At 38.5% G+C, this 17,304-nt stretch overlaps 1 protein-coding gene across 5 annotated transcripts in view; it reads left to right on the plus strand.

The window, feature by feature from the left end:
• The window catches only part of HERC3 (HECT and RLD domain containing E3 ubiquitin protein ligase 3), a 135,884-nt gene that overhangs the window by 57,891 nt on the left and 60,689 nt on the right, over positions 1-17,304 (plus strand). For all 5 annotated transcript variants that reach the window (XM_014344698.5, XM_055111621.2, XM_003811275.5 and 2 more), the window contains exons 5-13: positions 1,423-1,499; positions 2,279-2,500; positions 3,448-3,539; positions 4,608-4,738; positions 5,309-5,469; positions 7,854-7,930; positions 11,866-11,990; positions 13,589-13,648; positions 16,807-16,918. In XM_014344698.5, coding sequence (XP_014200184.1) covers positions 1,423-1,499; positions 2,279-2,500; positions 3,448-3,539; positions 4,608-4,738; positions 5,309-5,469; positions 7,854-7,930; positions 11,866-11,990; positions 13,589-13,648; positions 16,807-16,918 — 1,057 coding nt within the window. The remainder of the gene's footprint in view (positions 1-1,422; positions 1,500-2,278; positions 2,501-3,447; positions 3,540-4,607; positions 4,739-5,308; positions 5,470-7,853; positions 7,931-11,865; positions 11,991-13,588; positions 13,649-16,806; positions 16,919-17,304) is intronic.

Consider the following 17,304-nt stretch of genomic DNA (forward strand, 5'->3'; position numbering starts at 1 on the left):
TTAGTGGTGGTGTCTCAGTTTGTTGAAGGTTCTTAATGATCAAAGAGCTGCCATTTTATTTCCTTTATTCAATTCTTACTCCTTTGTGCTACAAGTGTTCCACATACCACTACTGTAGTACACATTCTTTGTAATTGTTTATTTAATATATGTTTTTACTACAAAGATGTGAGCTATTAATGGCAGGATAATTGGATGATTTATTTTAGCATCACCATTGCTAGGAGTGCCTGTCACATACATTGCTGAGTACAAATTTAATAAATGACCTCTCCTCCTCTGCCTAATTATCGTCCCCTTTAAAGAACAGCATATTCTTCTTCCTCTTCTTTTTTGCCCTTCTTAGATTTTTGTCTCTTTAATCAAAAGTTGTGTTAAGTAAGAGGACCATGGAGGTAAGAGTGATTTGATTCAGTTCCTGATTTAGGACAGGTAATGTCTTAGATTCATTTCTTCCAAAAATTAATTTAATTTTGTGGGGAGAGGAAGAGTGGCAGTAAGAAAGAAGAAGTGCTAGATGTTATGTTGTGTGTAATATTAGGGAAAATGTTTATAACATTAATGGCAAAAATATTTCATTTGTTGATGACCAAAACACAATTAAGGTTTTTAACGGCATTTCATTTTTAAAAATGAAGTAATGTGTGCTACAGTAATAGCTTAATATTCATTATTCATGTTCAAATTATGGATGACTTCCAAGACTTTGATTTGTATATAGTTTTCTATTATAAGTTAATTGAAATAAATTCATTAATTTATACCTTTGTATTGTGGAACGTAACATAGCTTTGATGTCAAACAAGCCTTGGATTCCAATACTGGCTCTTTTACTTGTAAGGTGAATGACCTTGGGCAGGTTAACTTTTCTAAGCCTCAGTTTCCTAACTTAAAAATTACTTACTGTGTACCTTACAGGGTTATGGGGAGGATAGAAGGAGACAAGTAGGTAAAATACAGTATGTGCTTGCACTGTATGGACTCCCTCTTCCCCACCTCAAGGGTACAATTTCTCTATTATCTGTCTTTGTTCTTCTGAACTGCTTCTTTTCTGCAACTGATTGTGACAAGAGTAATGGTGATGGGGAATTGTTGAAGCAATTCTCTGCCTCAGCCTCCCGAGTAGCTGGGATTACAGGCATGTGCCACAACGCCCGGCTGATTTTTTTTGTATTTTTAGTAGAGATGGGGTTTCATCATATTGGCCAGGCTGGTCTCGAACTCCTGACCTCAGGTGATAAGCCCACCTTGGCCTCCCAAAGTGCTGAGATTACAGGCGTGAACCACTGTGCCTGGCCTTAAAAAGACTTTTAGGCAAGATGATATTATTTATTACTGATATTTTATTTAATTGGGAATATTTCTGATAATTGTGTTTGTGTGTGAATATCTATCTGAAAAAGAAAGCCTTTTCTGTTTTAGGTTAATACAAAAGCTGAACCAGCAAACAATATTACAAGTTTCCTGTGGCAACTGGCATTGCTTGGCTCTTGCGGCTGGTAAAGTAACATTAAACATATGCTAATGCTATGTTAATTTTGAAAACATTTCTCTTTGTCTTTTTGTGTGATATTATCTAACTGAAAACTTTGAATTAACTGGTTAGGGTCTATGCATTGCTGTTGGACGTGACAATTCTCAGATGGGCTTTGCATAGCTCATCCTTTTCTCAGGGTGTGGGTGATGAAGTAGGTGGGCATCATTGCTGCTCCAACTTTTACAGGGGAAGATAAGCAGTGGGCAGGACCATACCTAGGTGTTCTGAGCATGGAGGAGATTGATTTTTCTTAGTGACAGCCAACTCTCAAGCTACATTCCACTATCAAGCTCCCAAATGAATGAAAAAGAAGGAGTTGGAGAAACCTAAATAAATCTGCACTTCTGTGTCCTGCTTGATTATCTGCAGAGCAGACCAAGTGGTCATAGCTGGACCTCCCGAAGTCTTGGGTCTCATAGTCTTAGTGTGGTCAGAACTAGTGTGATCTTGCTTAAGCCTGGTAATTGGCCTGTCCGAAATTGAATTTACGTGTACATTTAATATTTTCTGTGTATAAATTTTAATAGCCTTTGAAGGGCAGTAAGACTCAGCTTACCTCTCTGTTATATCACTTGGGAGTTTTGGTTTTGGCAGTCTGATAGCATGAAGTATCTCTGTTCCTTTGCTCTTGGGTGGGTTTGGTGTTGGGGGGCAACTGGCAAATGACCCTAATAACTAGATTATTTTTGTGTGTGGAGCTTGTATCATTTTATGGTAATACCAGTTATCCTGTTATTTCAGATGGCCAGTTCTTCACCTGGGGAAAGAACAGCCATGGGCAGCTTGGCTTAGGGAAGGAGTTCCCCTCCCAAGCCAGCCCCCAGAGGGTGAGGTCCCTGGAGGGGATCCCACTGGCTCAGGTGGCTGCCGGAGGGGCTCACAGCTTTGCCCTGTCTCTCTCAGGAGCTGTTTTTGGCTGGGGGATGAATAATGCCGGGCAGCTAGGGCTCAGTGATGAAAAAGGTAGGTAAACCCTTCATATGTATGTATTTAGTTTAAAAGCACATTCATTTAACACATGCTTCTTGAGGATCTACTATATGCTAGCCCCATGTGAGATACTAAGGGAGAAGCAGTGAACAAAATAGAGAACATCCTCGTCTTAGTGGAGACTGTATTCTAGTGAGTAGAGGTGCAACAAAACCAGTAAATACACAGGGTTTGAGAGTGCAGCTTCCTGCTTTACATAAGGTGGTGGGGAAGGGCCCCTCTGATAAGAAAATGTTTGAGCAGAACCTGTAGGAAATCAGGTGGGAGATGGGACATGTAGATGTCTGGGTGAAAAATGTTCCTGTCAGAGAGAACTGGGTGTGCAAAGGTGCTCATGTGGGAAGAGATGTAGTTGGAGAGAAGGGGAAGAGTAGCACAGCTGCAGGTCAGAGAGGTCGTGTAGACCCAGTTATGCAGGGCCCTGAGGGTCAGGGTGAGGATATAACTGGTTTTCTCAGTGAGAGGGGAAGACCCTGAGGGTTTGGAGGACAAGCGTGATCCACTTTGGCTTTGGCTGTAGTGGGTCAAGGGGGAAGCTGGAAGACCAGCTTGGAGGTTGTGGGAGTAAAGTCAGATTTTAAACATATTTTGAAGATGAGGCCAGTTTTGTTCACTGTTGGATGTGTGGTTTGAAATAAAGGAACAGCTGGAAGGGCAAAATGACTGTTTCTGAAATGGGGAAAACTGTATGTAGTAAAGTGAGCTGGAGAGTGGGCAGGGTTGGAGAGTGTAGGGAAACCATGAGGTAGGTTTTAGGTAAATTAAAACTGAGAAGTCTGTTGGATATCCAAGTACAGATGCAGGCAGGAAACTGAACATGCGTCAGGAATCCAGGAATCCAAAATTCATGCCAAGATAGTTGTGTATATTTCATCTCAAAGGCAAATGGTAGTGATATTCTGATATTTAATTTATTCTAGATCGAGAATCTCCATGCCATGTAAAACTCTTACGCACGCAAAAAGTTGTCTATATTAGTTGTGGAGAAGAACACACAGCAGTTCTCACAAAGGTAAGGAGCTCAGAGTATTCTACTTTGGTGCTGGGGATAAGATGGGTGATTAGAATTGCTTGATTATGTTAGTGTAGTGATGGTGTGTGATTACAGTATTGTGGCTTGAACTTGAATGCTCTCTTTTATGTGGGTTTGTTGTTTTCCAAAGGAATAGAAAAAGACTACTTTTTTGTATGTCTCTGTTATCCTCTTTGGTAATCTTGTAGATTTTTTATATATATATATATATACATATAATGTAGATTATATATATACACACACATATAATGTAGATTATATATATATAAAAATGTAGATTATATATATAAATATAATGTATATATTTATATATAAAATATAGATTTAAATATAGCTAAATCTACATTATATATATATTTATATATATATAAATTCCTTGGTTCTTTATGGAACAAAGATAGCACTTTGTTATTTTTATTTGTTATTTTATGTATATATAATATGTATAAAATGATGTCCTATGTTCCTTTAAAACAAGTCATTTAAATATGTAAAAAAGAAACAGCAATTTAATTAATGTTTTAAAATAATCGTGTTTCTTTTGCTTCTAAATACATTCTAGAGAGAATGAAAATGTATTTTTATATTGAACAAATATTATTCTACGTTCACTTTGATAAAATGCCTTAACAAATGTTTAAATACTGCTGTTAAAAAAACAGCTTACTTACCAAGGAATTTGTAGAGCACTTAATTTCTTATATGTGAATGATCATGTAAAATCATCTCATTTAGCCTAGCTCCTTGTTTCTCCTTTTTAAAAATTTTGCTTCCTAACACATCATTGTACTTTCAAACGATTTTAAAAATTTACAGAAGGCACACATTCCTTTGAGCATTGCTATCTTTGTTCCATAAAGATGCAGTCTGAAATTCCCTTTTTATTATTTTTCTATTTAATGAACATCCTTACAAAGTGATTTTGGCCAAGTGTCAAGTGAATGTAGTGCTCTTGTGCACATTGTTGTGATAGGCATTTTGTATACAGGGTTTAGAGGTATACCCTTAAAGATACAGTGAAGTCCTATGGTATTTGTTCCTTGTTAGAGTGGAGGTGTGTTTACCTTTGGCGCTGGTTCCTGTGGGCAGCTTGGACACGACTCCATGAATGATGAGGTTAATCCTAGAAGAGTTCTAGAGCTGATGGGTAGTGAAGTAACTCAGATTGCTTGTGGCAGGTGAGTGTTCCTCAAAGCTTGCTTGTATTCACTAGGACCCAGAAATTGGTCTTATCTTTGTAGTGATGAAGAATGTGATTATACCTAGTCACCGTCATTTTAAGAGATCTTAACTGCATGCACGCCTATGGTGAAATGTGGAGAAAGACCTTGATAGAGTGTGGCAAGGAAGGGTTTTAGATAAGCAGAGCAACACGGAGACATTAGGCTTCTTTTGGGATAAAGAGTAGCAGGATGTGGGGAAGGGATAAAGAAAGGAAAAGTGAGAGAGTCCCAAAGAACTTCTTGGAAAATTTTGCCTGAGTCTACCCTGCTTCTCTCCGTTCATCTTAGAGGCCACATGCAGCAGATCATTCAGCTGTTTCCTGACTTGCCACCCTCCTCATGATCTAGAGTGTTAGAGGATAGTATTATGGAGAGCAGCCGCTGCAAGAAGAGTCACGTGTTAACATGGGAAAGGCTCTATAGGAGCACCCTGTGCTGTGCACATGTGGAAGTTAAAAGTCAGAGTCAGAGTGTACATCCACATTAGTAGAAACTATGCTGATGAGTTAAATTATTTTTTCACAGACAACATACCCTAGCCTTCGTGCCTTCTTCTGGACTCATCTATGCATTTGGTTGTGGAGCAAGAGGTCAATTAGGAACTGGGCACACTTGTAATGTTAAGTGCCCATCTCCTGTCAAGGGTTACTGGGCTGCCCACAGTGGCCAGCTTTCAGCCCGAGCTGGTAAGAATGATTGTCTCTGGAATTTAATGGTATTTTAAGTGATGAAAACAGTTGTTTACAGAATATGTATCTATTACTTACTTTGAGGTCTTTTGGAGGGAATGAAGATAAGGTATTTTTTAACATCAATTAATAATTTCTGTACTTACTATGCATGAAGCTGTAGAGTTGAGATCCTAGAGAATAAATAAAGCAGGAAATACTGTTGTGTTAGGCCGTTCTTGCATTGCTGTAAAGAGCACCTGAAACAGGGTGATTTATGAAGAAAAGAGTTTTAATTGGCTCACAGTTCTGCAGGCTCTACAGGGAGCATGATGCAGCCATCTGCTTGGCTTCTGGGGAGGCCTCAGGAATCTTACAGTCATGGCAGAAGGCAAAGAAGGAGCAGACACTTCACATGGCAGAAGCGGGAGCAAGAGGAAGAGTGGAGGGGAGGTGCCATACATTTTACACCACCAGATCTCATGTGAACTCAGAGCAAGAGCTCACTTATCACCAAGGGGATGGCCCAAGCCATTCATGAGGGATCCGCCCTCATGATCTAAACACATCCCACCATGCCTCACCTCCAACATTGGGGATTACTGCAATTCAACATGAGTTTTGACCAGAACATACATTCAAACTATACCAGTTATTTTGTTTCCACAGACCTTGGTGGTGGTGTATACATTTTATTGTTGTTGCTAATAATGACAGTTCGCATGTATTGAATGCTTAATGACGTTTCATTACTATGCAAAGCACTCAAAATAATCTAAGAACTAGTTAGTGGTTATTATCCCCATGTTAGAGATAAGGGAACAAAGTCTTAAGGAGGTCAAGTAATTTGCCCAAGATCACATAGATTCTGGAGGCAGGATTTAAACCCAGATCATTCTAAATCATGTGTACTATGTTACCTCTACTTTGCTGTTGGCGTTTTGGTATATAACATGATGTGATTTCTTTTTATGCCATTTTTTTTCTTCCCTTAAAAAATAGTTAAATAGCAGTCTTGGTTTCATTGGAAATCAAAGTAAGGCAGTCATTAATATTGAATGACTGCTTCACCTTGAAATAATAAATCTGAGGCTGAAATGGAGCTAGAGAATCATTAAAAGGAAGTGTAACTTAATAATTAATTTTGATTTTGAAGTCGATAAAGTGACACACTTACGGCTTGATCAGGAATTTGTTTGAAACAGTAACCATCATAAGTTTTAGTACTGGATTATAAGAAACTCAAGGACACAGACAAACTCTTTTCCTTTTTGTAAACCTAGCATATAGCACAGGACCTGGCATGAACTTGTCACTCAGTAGACATTTTTGGAATGGATATATGAGCATCTGAAATGTAGTGCAACTTAAAATATAAATAAACAAGATTTTGTCTGGGTGATGTTCCCAAAAGCAAAAGAATGGCTTTGTGTCCTCTTCTCTGTAATTTGTAAATTCTTTTCTCCAAGACATTGTACTCATACATGGAATACATTTATTTAGAAAGTTTATCAACTCAGGTATTTTTTGGTTATTTCAAAACCACAAATTTTTGAAGTTGAATTATAACCTGACTTCCATGGTCCTAAATTTGTGCTTGGATGTTTGCCAAAATGATTTTATAACATAAGCAGGTAAATGTCAGTTATGTAAATGACATGGTTTTAGGAACCCTCTTGGTAATGTGGGAGCACAGAGGAAGGCATGGAGGAGTATTGTGGTTAGAGGAAGTTTGAGCTGTGCCTCGAAGGATGATTTGGAGTTAGCCAGGTGTAGAGGACTGTGAGGGAGTTGGTGTGAGCACCACCAAGGTGCAGTTCCAGAAGCACATTCAGGTTGTGCTCTCGGTGGGCACATTCATGGAGAATCCCGTGTGCCAGGGGCAGCAGAGGGAGGAGGCACCGAGATGTGAAATAGTGTGGTGTATTAGAAATAAAGGCAACGTGGTAGTAGGAGAATGTCACCGTGGACACAGTGTGATGGGAGGTAAAGCAGGGAGCAGGAAACGGAGGTCTTTCCATGGCAAGATTCGTCCTGACGGGGCCTGGGCCCACCACACTCACATGCTGAATTGTTACCATAAAGAATAGTGCCCATTTCAGATTTCAGGTCAGTGGCATGACAGAGTTAGAATGAAAAAGAGAAACTAGGTCAGGATTCACTGGCAGTTGGGGAGGGGCAGAAGAAGAGTTAGAGTGGAGGATACCATTTTATATATTTATTTTTAATTGAAGTAGAAACAGTCCTAGGCAGTGAGCCAGGGGAGAAGATTTCTTACTTCTGTGACACAATTAAAATGGATAGGTACCCACTCTGAAGTGTATTCTGTGACAGTAGAAAAGGGGATCAAGGAGAAACTTCAATTAATGAAAAATATGCTTTCGGAATTTTTTTTTTGACAGATCGCTTTAAGTATCATATCGTTAAGCAGATCTTCTCTGGAGGAGACCAGACTTTTGTACTTTGCTCCAAATACGAGGTAAAATTTTTCTTGTGACTCTTATTTCCAGGAAGGAATAATAGTGAACCAACATTTCTTTTAACAAGTAATTACAACATAAAGAGCAATGTTACTCTTTGTTTCTACCAATCCTATGTTATTTTTAAAATAAGCAAACTAAATCTGGAAGAAGTTGTCTCCATTTGGCTCCCTTAAAGTGCCAACAATTCTCCTGGAATTATGGAGTTCTAATTTATAATTTGAAATTATTTATTTATATTTGTACTTGTTCCAGAAACTCTGTAAAGGATGCCTAGGGAGTTGGTGCTTACTTTGGCATTATTTGATTTTCCATTTCTTTTCTTCCCTGTTAAGTGGCAACAAATGCTAGGTGTTTGAGAACTTGGTGGGTTTCTTTGTTTGATGTGATTGAGTATATATATGTATGTAAGAGGTACCACAATTTTCAGATGTATTTTATTATTTGTAATCTGCTTATGACATGACACCAAAATTTCCCTTCCATTGTCTCCTGCGTCACTGTAGTGGATAAAGACAGTGTGACATTGTCTTTCTGCCTGAAGGTAGAGTGTGGATCCAGGTTTCTGTGACAGGGCTCGAATTCCTTCCACTCTTCCTTGCTGGGGGAATTCAGTCTGGAAAAACTCCACAGATTTGTTGTCAGTGCTGCACTCCTTCCCCTGTGCTTTCTCTCCTCTCTTCTCTTCTTCTTCCCCACCCTTCCTGCTTTTATTCAGCAAACATTTCAACAGGACCAGCTCCGAGTGGTGCATGGATCCTTATACTCTCCTGGGAGGAGCAAGGGAATGGGCTGTTAGTGAAGAAAAAGGAGTCAGAATTGACTGGGAATATAATGAGCAACTGTGGAAACCAGGGGCTCTTTCTGTCTTGGAAACTTTCTCTATTAGTTTGATACTTAGCTATCTTTAAGTACACAAAGTATTTGCCTTCTAGTCATTCTGATTCTGTGACTAGGTTGGAAAATCCTGGTGGAGCCCGAGGCTGTAGGCTGGACAGCTAAAGCTGATGATTAGCTATTTTCCAGGTCAGGTGCCTGAAGAAGGTGGCTTAGTGCTACCATCTGGCGTGATTTGGAACTGCTGCCCTAGACTTATTTTAGACCCAGCCTCAGAGTGTGTATTACAGAGAAATCCTGAGGAAGCTGAGGGTTTTCTTTGTTTCTTCAAGATGTCAATAAAACAAAATACAAAAGGCACTGACTCTGTGGAGGATAATCAGTTTTTGTCCATAAGTAATAGAGTTTTAAGTATTTATTTCCCCTAGAAACTAGTATTGAATAGTGTTATTCAATAGTATCCAACTTTAATTTTCCTGTGAAATTTAACATGAAATTTAGTTTTCTCTTGTAAATATAGTATCTGATATATGTAACTGATTTTTATTATTGTAATCAACACCTTGGGCCTGGAAAACAACACACTGATGAGAAGGAAGTGAAGTAGCATACTATTAGAGAGGCAGGGCAGGTTAAAGTTTAAACAACTGGAAAGAGGGATAGGTATGCATGAAAAGTGTAAGATCACAAAGAAAAAGGAAAGTAAACATTACTTAAGAAGATGTTGCTCTTTCTTTTGAAACTGAAACCTATGCACATTTACTTAAAACTATTAACCAGAGATGATTATTTAGATACAGAGGCTGATCAAATCATATGCTTACCCTGTTACCATATCACTTAAAGAACCAAGAAAAAGCACCTGTATAGTTACAGCCTCTATTTTTTTTTTGAGATGGAGTCTTGCTTTGTCGCCCAGGCTGGGGTACAATGGCGTGATCCTGGCTCACTGCAACCTCCACCTCCTGGTTTCAAGCGATTCTCCTGCCTCAGCCTTCTGAGTAGCTGGGATTACAGGCGTCCGCTACCATGCCTGGGTAATTTTTTTTGTATTTTTAGTAGAGACCGGTTTCACCATATTGGCCAGGCTGGTTTTGAACTCCTGACCTCAAGTGATCTACCCTTCTTGGCCTCCCAAAGTGCTAGGATTACAGGCGTGATCCACCACGCCCGGCCATAGCCTCTATTTTTATAAAAGGCTGACTCATTCATTACTGCCAGGCCTTAGGTGAAAGAAGGGAGGGAAGGAGTTATATTCAGATACCCCTTTGCTACACTGATTCTAGGTCTTGGGAATTTAGTGAATGTAAACCATAGCATCTCCTTTTCCTGTCGTTTTGTTCCCTGGATAGAATTGAAGAGGGAATGTGGTTGGGATTGTTAGAATTGTGTGTGCATGTGTGTGTTTGTGTGTGTGTCTATCTCATAATCTTCTTTTTCCTGGAACAGTGATTCTTAACCTTGGCTGCCTACTGGAATCACCTGGGAGCTCTACAAAATACTGATGACTCTAGAGATTCTGATTTAATTGGTCTGGAGTATGACTTGGTCATCAGGATTATTGAACGCTCCCATGGTGATTCAAAGTCCAGCCAAAGTTGAGAAACACTGACCTAAGAGCAATTTTTCCTTTTTTGCCTGTATGTATTAAAGACAGGAAGAATGATGTTTTTTCTTGGTTCTTTAAGTGATTCTGAACTTGTACTTCACCCAAGGCATCTCTGGTTTATTGGACATATGATGAGGAATGAGAAAATAGTTCCAAGTCTTTATTTTATTGTAGGTTTGTGTTAGAGTTGATGTTCAGCTGCCCCTTTGAATGGGGGAAATAAATAAAATTTACGTAACAACAATGGTTTTACAAGGAGGTGGAAAGACAATCTCTGTGTGTACTCCAGCATCCGCTTTGGATTATGAGTTTCCTGTATGTACTTCAAGATGATTTTTGTTCTCTCAATAGATATCTGTGGCCATTTTAGTAGAATAGTTATCAATATCCAGATGATCACAAACTTTGTCAGGCATCTCTGTTTTATTACATGCTCTACTCCTTCCTACCATAATGATACCTTAACTTGAAGCTATGGGAAAGTAACCAAGAAAATTTACTTTGAAAGTTATGTTTTTATGTGTAGGTACAAAGGAGAAAAAAAATCTCATGAGCTGATGAATGAGTGCTTTAATATTACCTTTTTCCTCTTCACTGGAGACGAGAATAGGAGTATAAAGCACCATCAACCTTTCCTTAGTTCTCGATCAAGAACAAGGCTTGGGGAAAATAAGTTGAAAACAAGCAATTTTAGAAAAGGAAAGTGCTTATTATGTTTTTTTCTTTAATCTCACTGAATAAAAGATGTACAGTGTTGGGCAACATTTGGAATTTTCAAGGACATACATTATTAACATCTTTTTCTGCCATTTTTCTTATAATAGCTATATACTTGAAGCAAGAAATTAAGAGTCATTGTTTTTATAGGTTATTTGTCATATAGATTATAACTGAACTCTGGCTCTTTTGTAATACATTTTGTTGAAGTTTGGTGGACATTTATGGCAGTTGACTAATACCTTAAAAACCTGCTGTTACGGTGATTCAAAGCAAAGGGGAAAGAAGTCTGGGAAAGTTGTACTGAGTTGGTTTCTCTGGGAAACAGACCCGAGACTCAAAGGTTTTTGGGAGAGTGCTTTCTAGAAGAACATCTACTGAGGGATGAAGGAGGCAGGATTGTGCAGAGGGAGGGGTTGAAATGCAATTCAGTTATAACAGAGGCCTCAGCCAGTCCCATGAGGAGCACTGAAGTTGTGATGGTCCTTCAGCCAGTCCTGAGTTGAGGCAAGTGGGCTGGACCTTTACACCATGCCTCTACCTGCCATTGGATGTGATAGTGAAGCAACAGTCAATGCCAAGTCCTGGACAGCAACCCAGCTGGGATCTGTCAGGAGCCTCCATTCTGAAGGGTGGAGGGGATCTGGGCGGCACACTGCAGCATTTAGATCATAAGTGAAACGTAAAATGGAGAATATGTGGGAGAAAGGAGAGGAGACAAGATCCATGCTACATAATTTCTTCTTTTTACTGTTACATTTAATTCTCCAGAATTATTCTCCTGCTGTTGACTTCAGGACTATGAACCAAGCACATTATACCAGTTTAATAAATGATGAAACCATAGCAGTTTGGAGACAAAAACTCTCAGAACACAACAATGCAAATACAATCAAGTATGTGGCTGCTTGTCTTCATTTTTTTTTCCACAAAGTATGTTACAACTTTTTAGCTTAGTGTGATTTTCCCTACTTGCATATTGATACTGTGAATGTAAATGGGGTTTTACATTATAGGGAATCGTGGGTTTTTTTTTGGTTACAATTTCAGGGTTGATCTCCTTAGCCCCAAATAGCATAATGGATGGATCCCCAATTCTCACACACAGTGTATGCCTCAACCTGCCTTGTTTATTGTATGATCTTAAAAATCCTGACTGATGAAGGCCTGAGTTGGTGATTCTGCTAAGAGAGCTTAGCGTTATGGTTAACTCCCATGGGTTTTAGTGTATGCATGTTCCAAAACATCCCAAATCTGAGACAGCTGTTATCTTACCTAATCTTAATAATTTCTAGCATTTTCCTATTCATAATGATTGAGATGGTAATTCAAAGTCATGTAGAAAAAAAAAAACCAACAGTAAGTAGGATTGAGAGCTTTTATCAAATTTAAAGGACAGTTTTCCTTTGCACATTTTTACACATTTTCATTGGCTTTCCTCAGCCTCTCCACTTTTTTCTGCAAAGTCTGATTCTTGGGAAGAATAAATCAAGCTCTGTGCACTAAGTTGTGGTTATTCCCAGAAATATACATAATGGTTCCTGCATTATGACATAGATTGTAGTGGGCCAAATGACCAGGACGCTACACTTTGAGGCACTTGAGCTAGTAACTTTGTGAGTGAGAGAGCATTAGAAATGCCCTAGAGCAGCTCTGTGGCAGTCTTCAGAATCCCTCTAACCTTAGGATGGCTCTGCCAAGGAGCTCAGGCTGAAGGGTCGCAGGGGAGAGGAGATGAGGGCTAGCTGGGGTCCAGCAAGGGAAACGGTGACACTTTACCATTAGTTCTCTGTTTTCTTATTTATAAAATGAATGGATGGAAGAAATGATCTTCAAAGATCTTTCCTGATCTAAATTCTGTGATTAACAGAAACTACTGTAATCCCCTCCCCAGCTGTATATTTGTGTTATTCTTTCTCTTTTCCTTACACTGAATGGAAAGGCCCAGGGTTCCTGATGTCCAGTTTCATTTTGGGTCCTCAGAATTAGCTGTTTCCTTAGAGCCTGTATAATAGAAGGTAATGGGAATAAGCACTTGTTTCACTATTTTTTAATTTCTGTCTCAGATATGCAGCAAAATAGAAGTAATTTTTCAGTTATTAATTTGCCAAGATAATTTCTGTGTTCGGGAAGTAACTGCTTGGCTTCTCTTTTTTGGTTTTATTCTGTGTTTCTCTTTGGAGTTTAGATAGGGCACTTCTTAGATGGTTGGTGGTAGAAAAATATTCAAGAACATTATTGGGACAAGAGGTTTTCTTTCAGGAGCTTTGATATTCTTTTTTTTTTTGCTAACATGGAAAACTTAAGTTCTTCTTCATTTTGAGATGTGACATCCTGTTTTTCTAAAGCAAATGTACATTTTCCAAAGCTTCAGCTGACAAAGAGCTGCTATTAATGAAATCCTTGAGTAGATGATTACTTTATTGTTGATGCTTAAATAACCATTTATTTGTAATTATTAAAGGCTTCCCCCTCCCTTCTTTTCTTTGAGCAGTGGTGTTGTTCAGATATTATCTTCTGCAGCCTGTTGGAATGGAAGTTTTCTTGAAAAAAAGTAAGTGACTTAGAGCCTTAAAAAACCCTCATGTGTACCTGTAGTCTGAAGCTATTTGGAAGGCTGACACAGGAGGATTGCTTGAGTTTAGGAGTTTGGGGCTTTAGGATGCTGTGATCATGCCTGTGAATAGCCACTGAATTCCAGCCTGGACAACATAGTGAGGCCCCATCTTTTTAAAAAAAGTTTCTTAAAACCCCACATGTGATGCAAATACTCAGCAAAGGCTGTGAAATACTTTTCTTCTCTTTGATGGTGGTTGGCCTTAATTTAATGAGTAAGCTGATGCTTTGCGCAAAAATTGGAATGCCTAATAAGAGAGGATTTCAGGAAGAGCAATGCTGATTCATACCTAGATGGCAGAAAAGCAGATTACCGAGAGAGACTGTATCTCAGAAATAATTGGTAGAATCATCAGTAAGATTTTCAGAGTATTCTAAGATGTGTCATAATTTTAAATTCTTAATTCCTCAGATAATTTTCTTGATTTCTTTGGTTTGCTTTCCCATAGTTTTAAAATTTTTATTATTTTTTATTTTTTTCTCTCAAAAGGAGTGAATTTCAGGGAGTAATTCTAAGGAGGCTTCAGGGGCTCCTTGGATTTAGGTCCAGCCCAGCTCACCAGAGAATTATATTTGAGGTTGAACTCCCCAGTAGTAAATAGAATGTTTATTTGCTTAGCCTTATCCCTTCTGCAAATATCTCCCTCAGGAACCTGATGCAGCAAAAGAGTCTTGTCATGGGTTTGGATCTTTGGTAATCCCAAGTCCTAATTGTTTCTCAGTCCTTTCTGCCAGTGACCAGGCTATATGAGATCTCAAGGTGAATTAGACTTCATTTCTGTGTGTGAATCCCACCCCTGCCCCTCGAGCCCTGTGTTACTCAAGGTTCTTCAGAGAAACGGAACAAATAGGAGAGAGATAAATAGATAGATGGATGTATCTAGAGAGAGGGAGAGGAAGAGAGGGGATTTACTACGGGAATTGGTTCACCTGATTATGGAGGTTGAGAGATCCTGCCATAGGCATCTGTAATCTGGAGAACCAGGCGAGCCAGCATCATAGCTTAGTATAAGTCCAAAGGCCTGAGAACCAGGGAAGCTGATGGTGTAACTCTCAGTCTGAGGCTGAAGGCCTGAGAAATGGGTGGGGGCTGCTGGTGTAAGTATTGGAGTGCAAAGACCACAGAACCTGGAGTTCTGATGTACAAGGGCAGGAGAAGAAGGATGTCCTAGTTCCAGAAGAGAGAAAGAATTTGTCTTTGCTCTGCCTTTTTGTTCTGGGCTTTCAGCTGACTGGGCGGTGCCTACCCACACTGGATGAGGATGGATTTTCTTTACTTAGTCACTAATTCAAATGCCAATCTCTTACAGAAAACTGACCCAGACATACTCAGAAATAATACTTTACCAGCTATCTGGGTATTCCTTAATCTAGTCATGTTGACTCCTAAATTCAACCATCACCACCCCCTCCCCACAAATGAGTCCCTAACTGGATTGCAGGAGGTCACTTCAGAAACTCTCTTTGGTTACATTTAGAGATTATAAAGTCATTTACTTTTATAATTGAGGCAGCTGGGATGAGCTCACACAATTCATTTCATATTTAGTAATTAGTTTTTTCCTCTAGGGAAAGATATTCTGGATTATGCTGATGTTGGCCTTCCAGAACAGGGGTTCTCAACCAGGGTGATTTTGCTCCCCAAAGGACATTTGGCAATTTCTGGTAACATTTTTGGTTGGTACAATGGGGAGGGACTTGCTATTGGCATCCAGTAGGTAGAACCCAGGGATGCTGCTAAACATCCTTCATTCCCACCTGCCCAGCAAAGAATCCTCTGGTCCCAAAAGTCAATAGTACCAAGGTTGAGAAACCCTGTTCTAGATGGATAGCTTTCATGACATTTGGGAAGGGCTCTTGGCCAAACTTGTTAGGTTGTTCATCCTTAGTATCACAGATTTCGTATAGAGTTGTGGGGAAAGCCTTTTATTTTTTTTCAAACTGACATCTGTGTATTTCAGAAAGTCTACTCCTGTAGCGTACATAGGATGCATCTCAGGAAACCAGTCAAAATGAAGACCAGATTTACAAAGCAATAAATACGTATAGATAAAACATTTTGTTTTTGTTTTCTCAACAGCATAGCAAAAAGCATATGGAAAATTACATATGGGAAACCAGAATTCATTTCTATATTTTGGGCAGATTTATTTTAAAAACAATAACAACAACAACGAAAGACCCAAAAAACAAAGTACAAGCAATTTATCTTCATTTGAGCATAGGGTTCCGATACATATAATTATGATTTTTAAAAAATGTTAGAAACTCTTATGTTTTCAAAAATTATAACATTGCTGTCAGAGTGTATTAAAATCATCTGAATGTGTCCATTACTCAAAAACAGAAGCCTGCTTTGCAAATAGATAGCTCTTTTGTAAATTAACAAATGTGGTAGGTTCAAGAGCAGGATATATGAGATATTCTCTAAGTCTCAAAAATGCTAAGATTTTATTTAAGGTTAAAAAAATGATTTAGTTGCTAGAAAGTTAAAAATAGTGGCAATGAAATTAGTCCTTGGGTGAATGTAATTGTATCCTTTGTGTTAACGATGAGAGACATTAACTTTGCATTTACTATAGATCATTTTTATTTTAAATACTTTGGTAAGAAAGGCTTTCAACAAGGAAGTTCTACTGTCATTTGTTGATGAGTGGACCAGTTTGCACAGGGGACGTTATTTGTACCAAGCCACAGCATCTACATCTAGTTCAATGAGCCACAAAAACAGAAAAAAAACCAAAAAACACAAGATGAAATCAGGGAAATAATTATTTGTTTATAAACTTCAAGATAGCCTTAACTTGATATGACAGTCCTTGTACTTTGACTTGAAGGAAAACAGATATAAAAATTTGAAAATTCTTGTAAAAGGAATTCCAGTGTGGTTTATTCTTTGTGAAAGAATAATATTCTGTATTTTGGGTTTATTATTTTGAGATTTATGCAAAGTGTAGTATTTTTGTGGATCTTATCTGCCAGATCAAATTTAAATCTGATTACTAAGAACACAGTATTTTGTTTACTTGTTTATAATTCCTATCAGAGTGTTTGCTTTTTCTTTTATTATATACCTTTTTGATTTTGTTTGTTTAGAATTGATGAACATTTTAAAACGAGTCCCAAAATCCCTGGGATTGACCTGAACTCAACTAGGGTGTTATTTGAGAAGTTAATGAACTCTCAGCACTCCATGATTCTAGAACAGGTATGTTTCTATATTTGTAAAGTGCATTCTTAAAAATGCATTTTTGTATTGATGAATTCAACTTCAAGAGAAAAAGAGTAAGATGAAAAAGTGAAAGTCTCCAAATCTTAATTTTGTAAAGTATTTACTCTGGGAATTAGACCTGCCTTTTGCTTTCTTTTGGCTTAAACCTTTCCAAGGCAATGCCCCTCTAGAATATACAGTTTGCACTGGCAGGGATCTTTGGCTTTTCTTTTCATGGATGTGTACTGAGGGCCTAGACCAGTGTCGGGCTCATAGTAGGTTCTCAGTGCATAGTGAATGAATGAGAGTTGAGAGTCTATCAAATAGCTTATGAACTTAGAGAAAGTTAACTAGATCTCAAGTATGTTTGAATTTCTCATTAC

Source organism: Pan paniscus, chromosome 3 (assembly GCF_029289425.2).
Source record: "Pan paniscus chromosome 3, NHGRI_mPanPan1-v2.0_pri, whole genome shotgun sequence".
Classification (NCBI taxonomy): domain Eukaryota; kingdom Metazoa; phylum Chordata; class Mammalia; order Primates; family Hominidae; genus Pan; species Pan paniscus.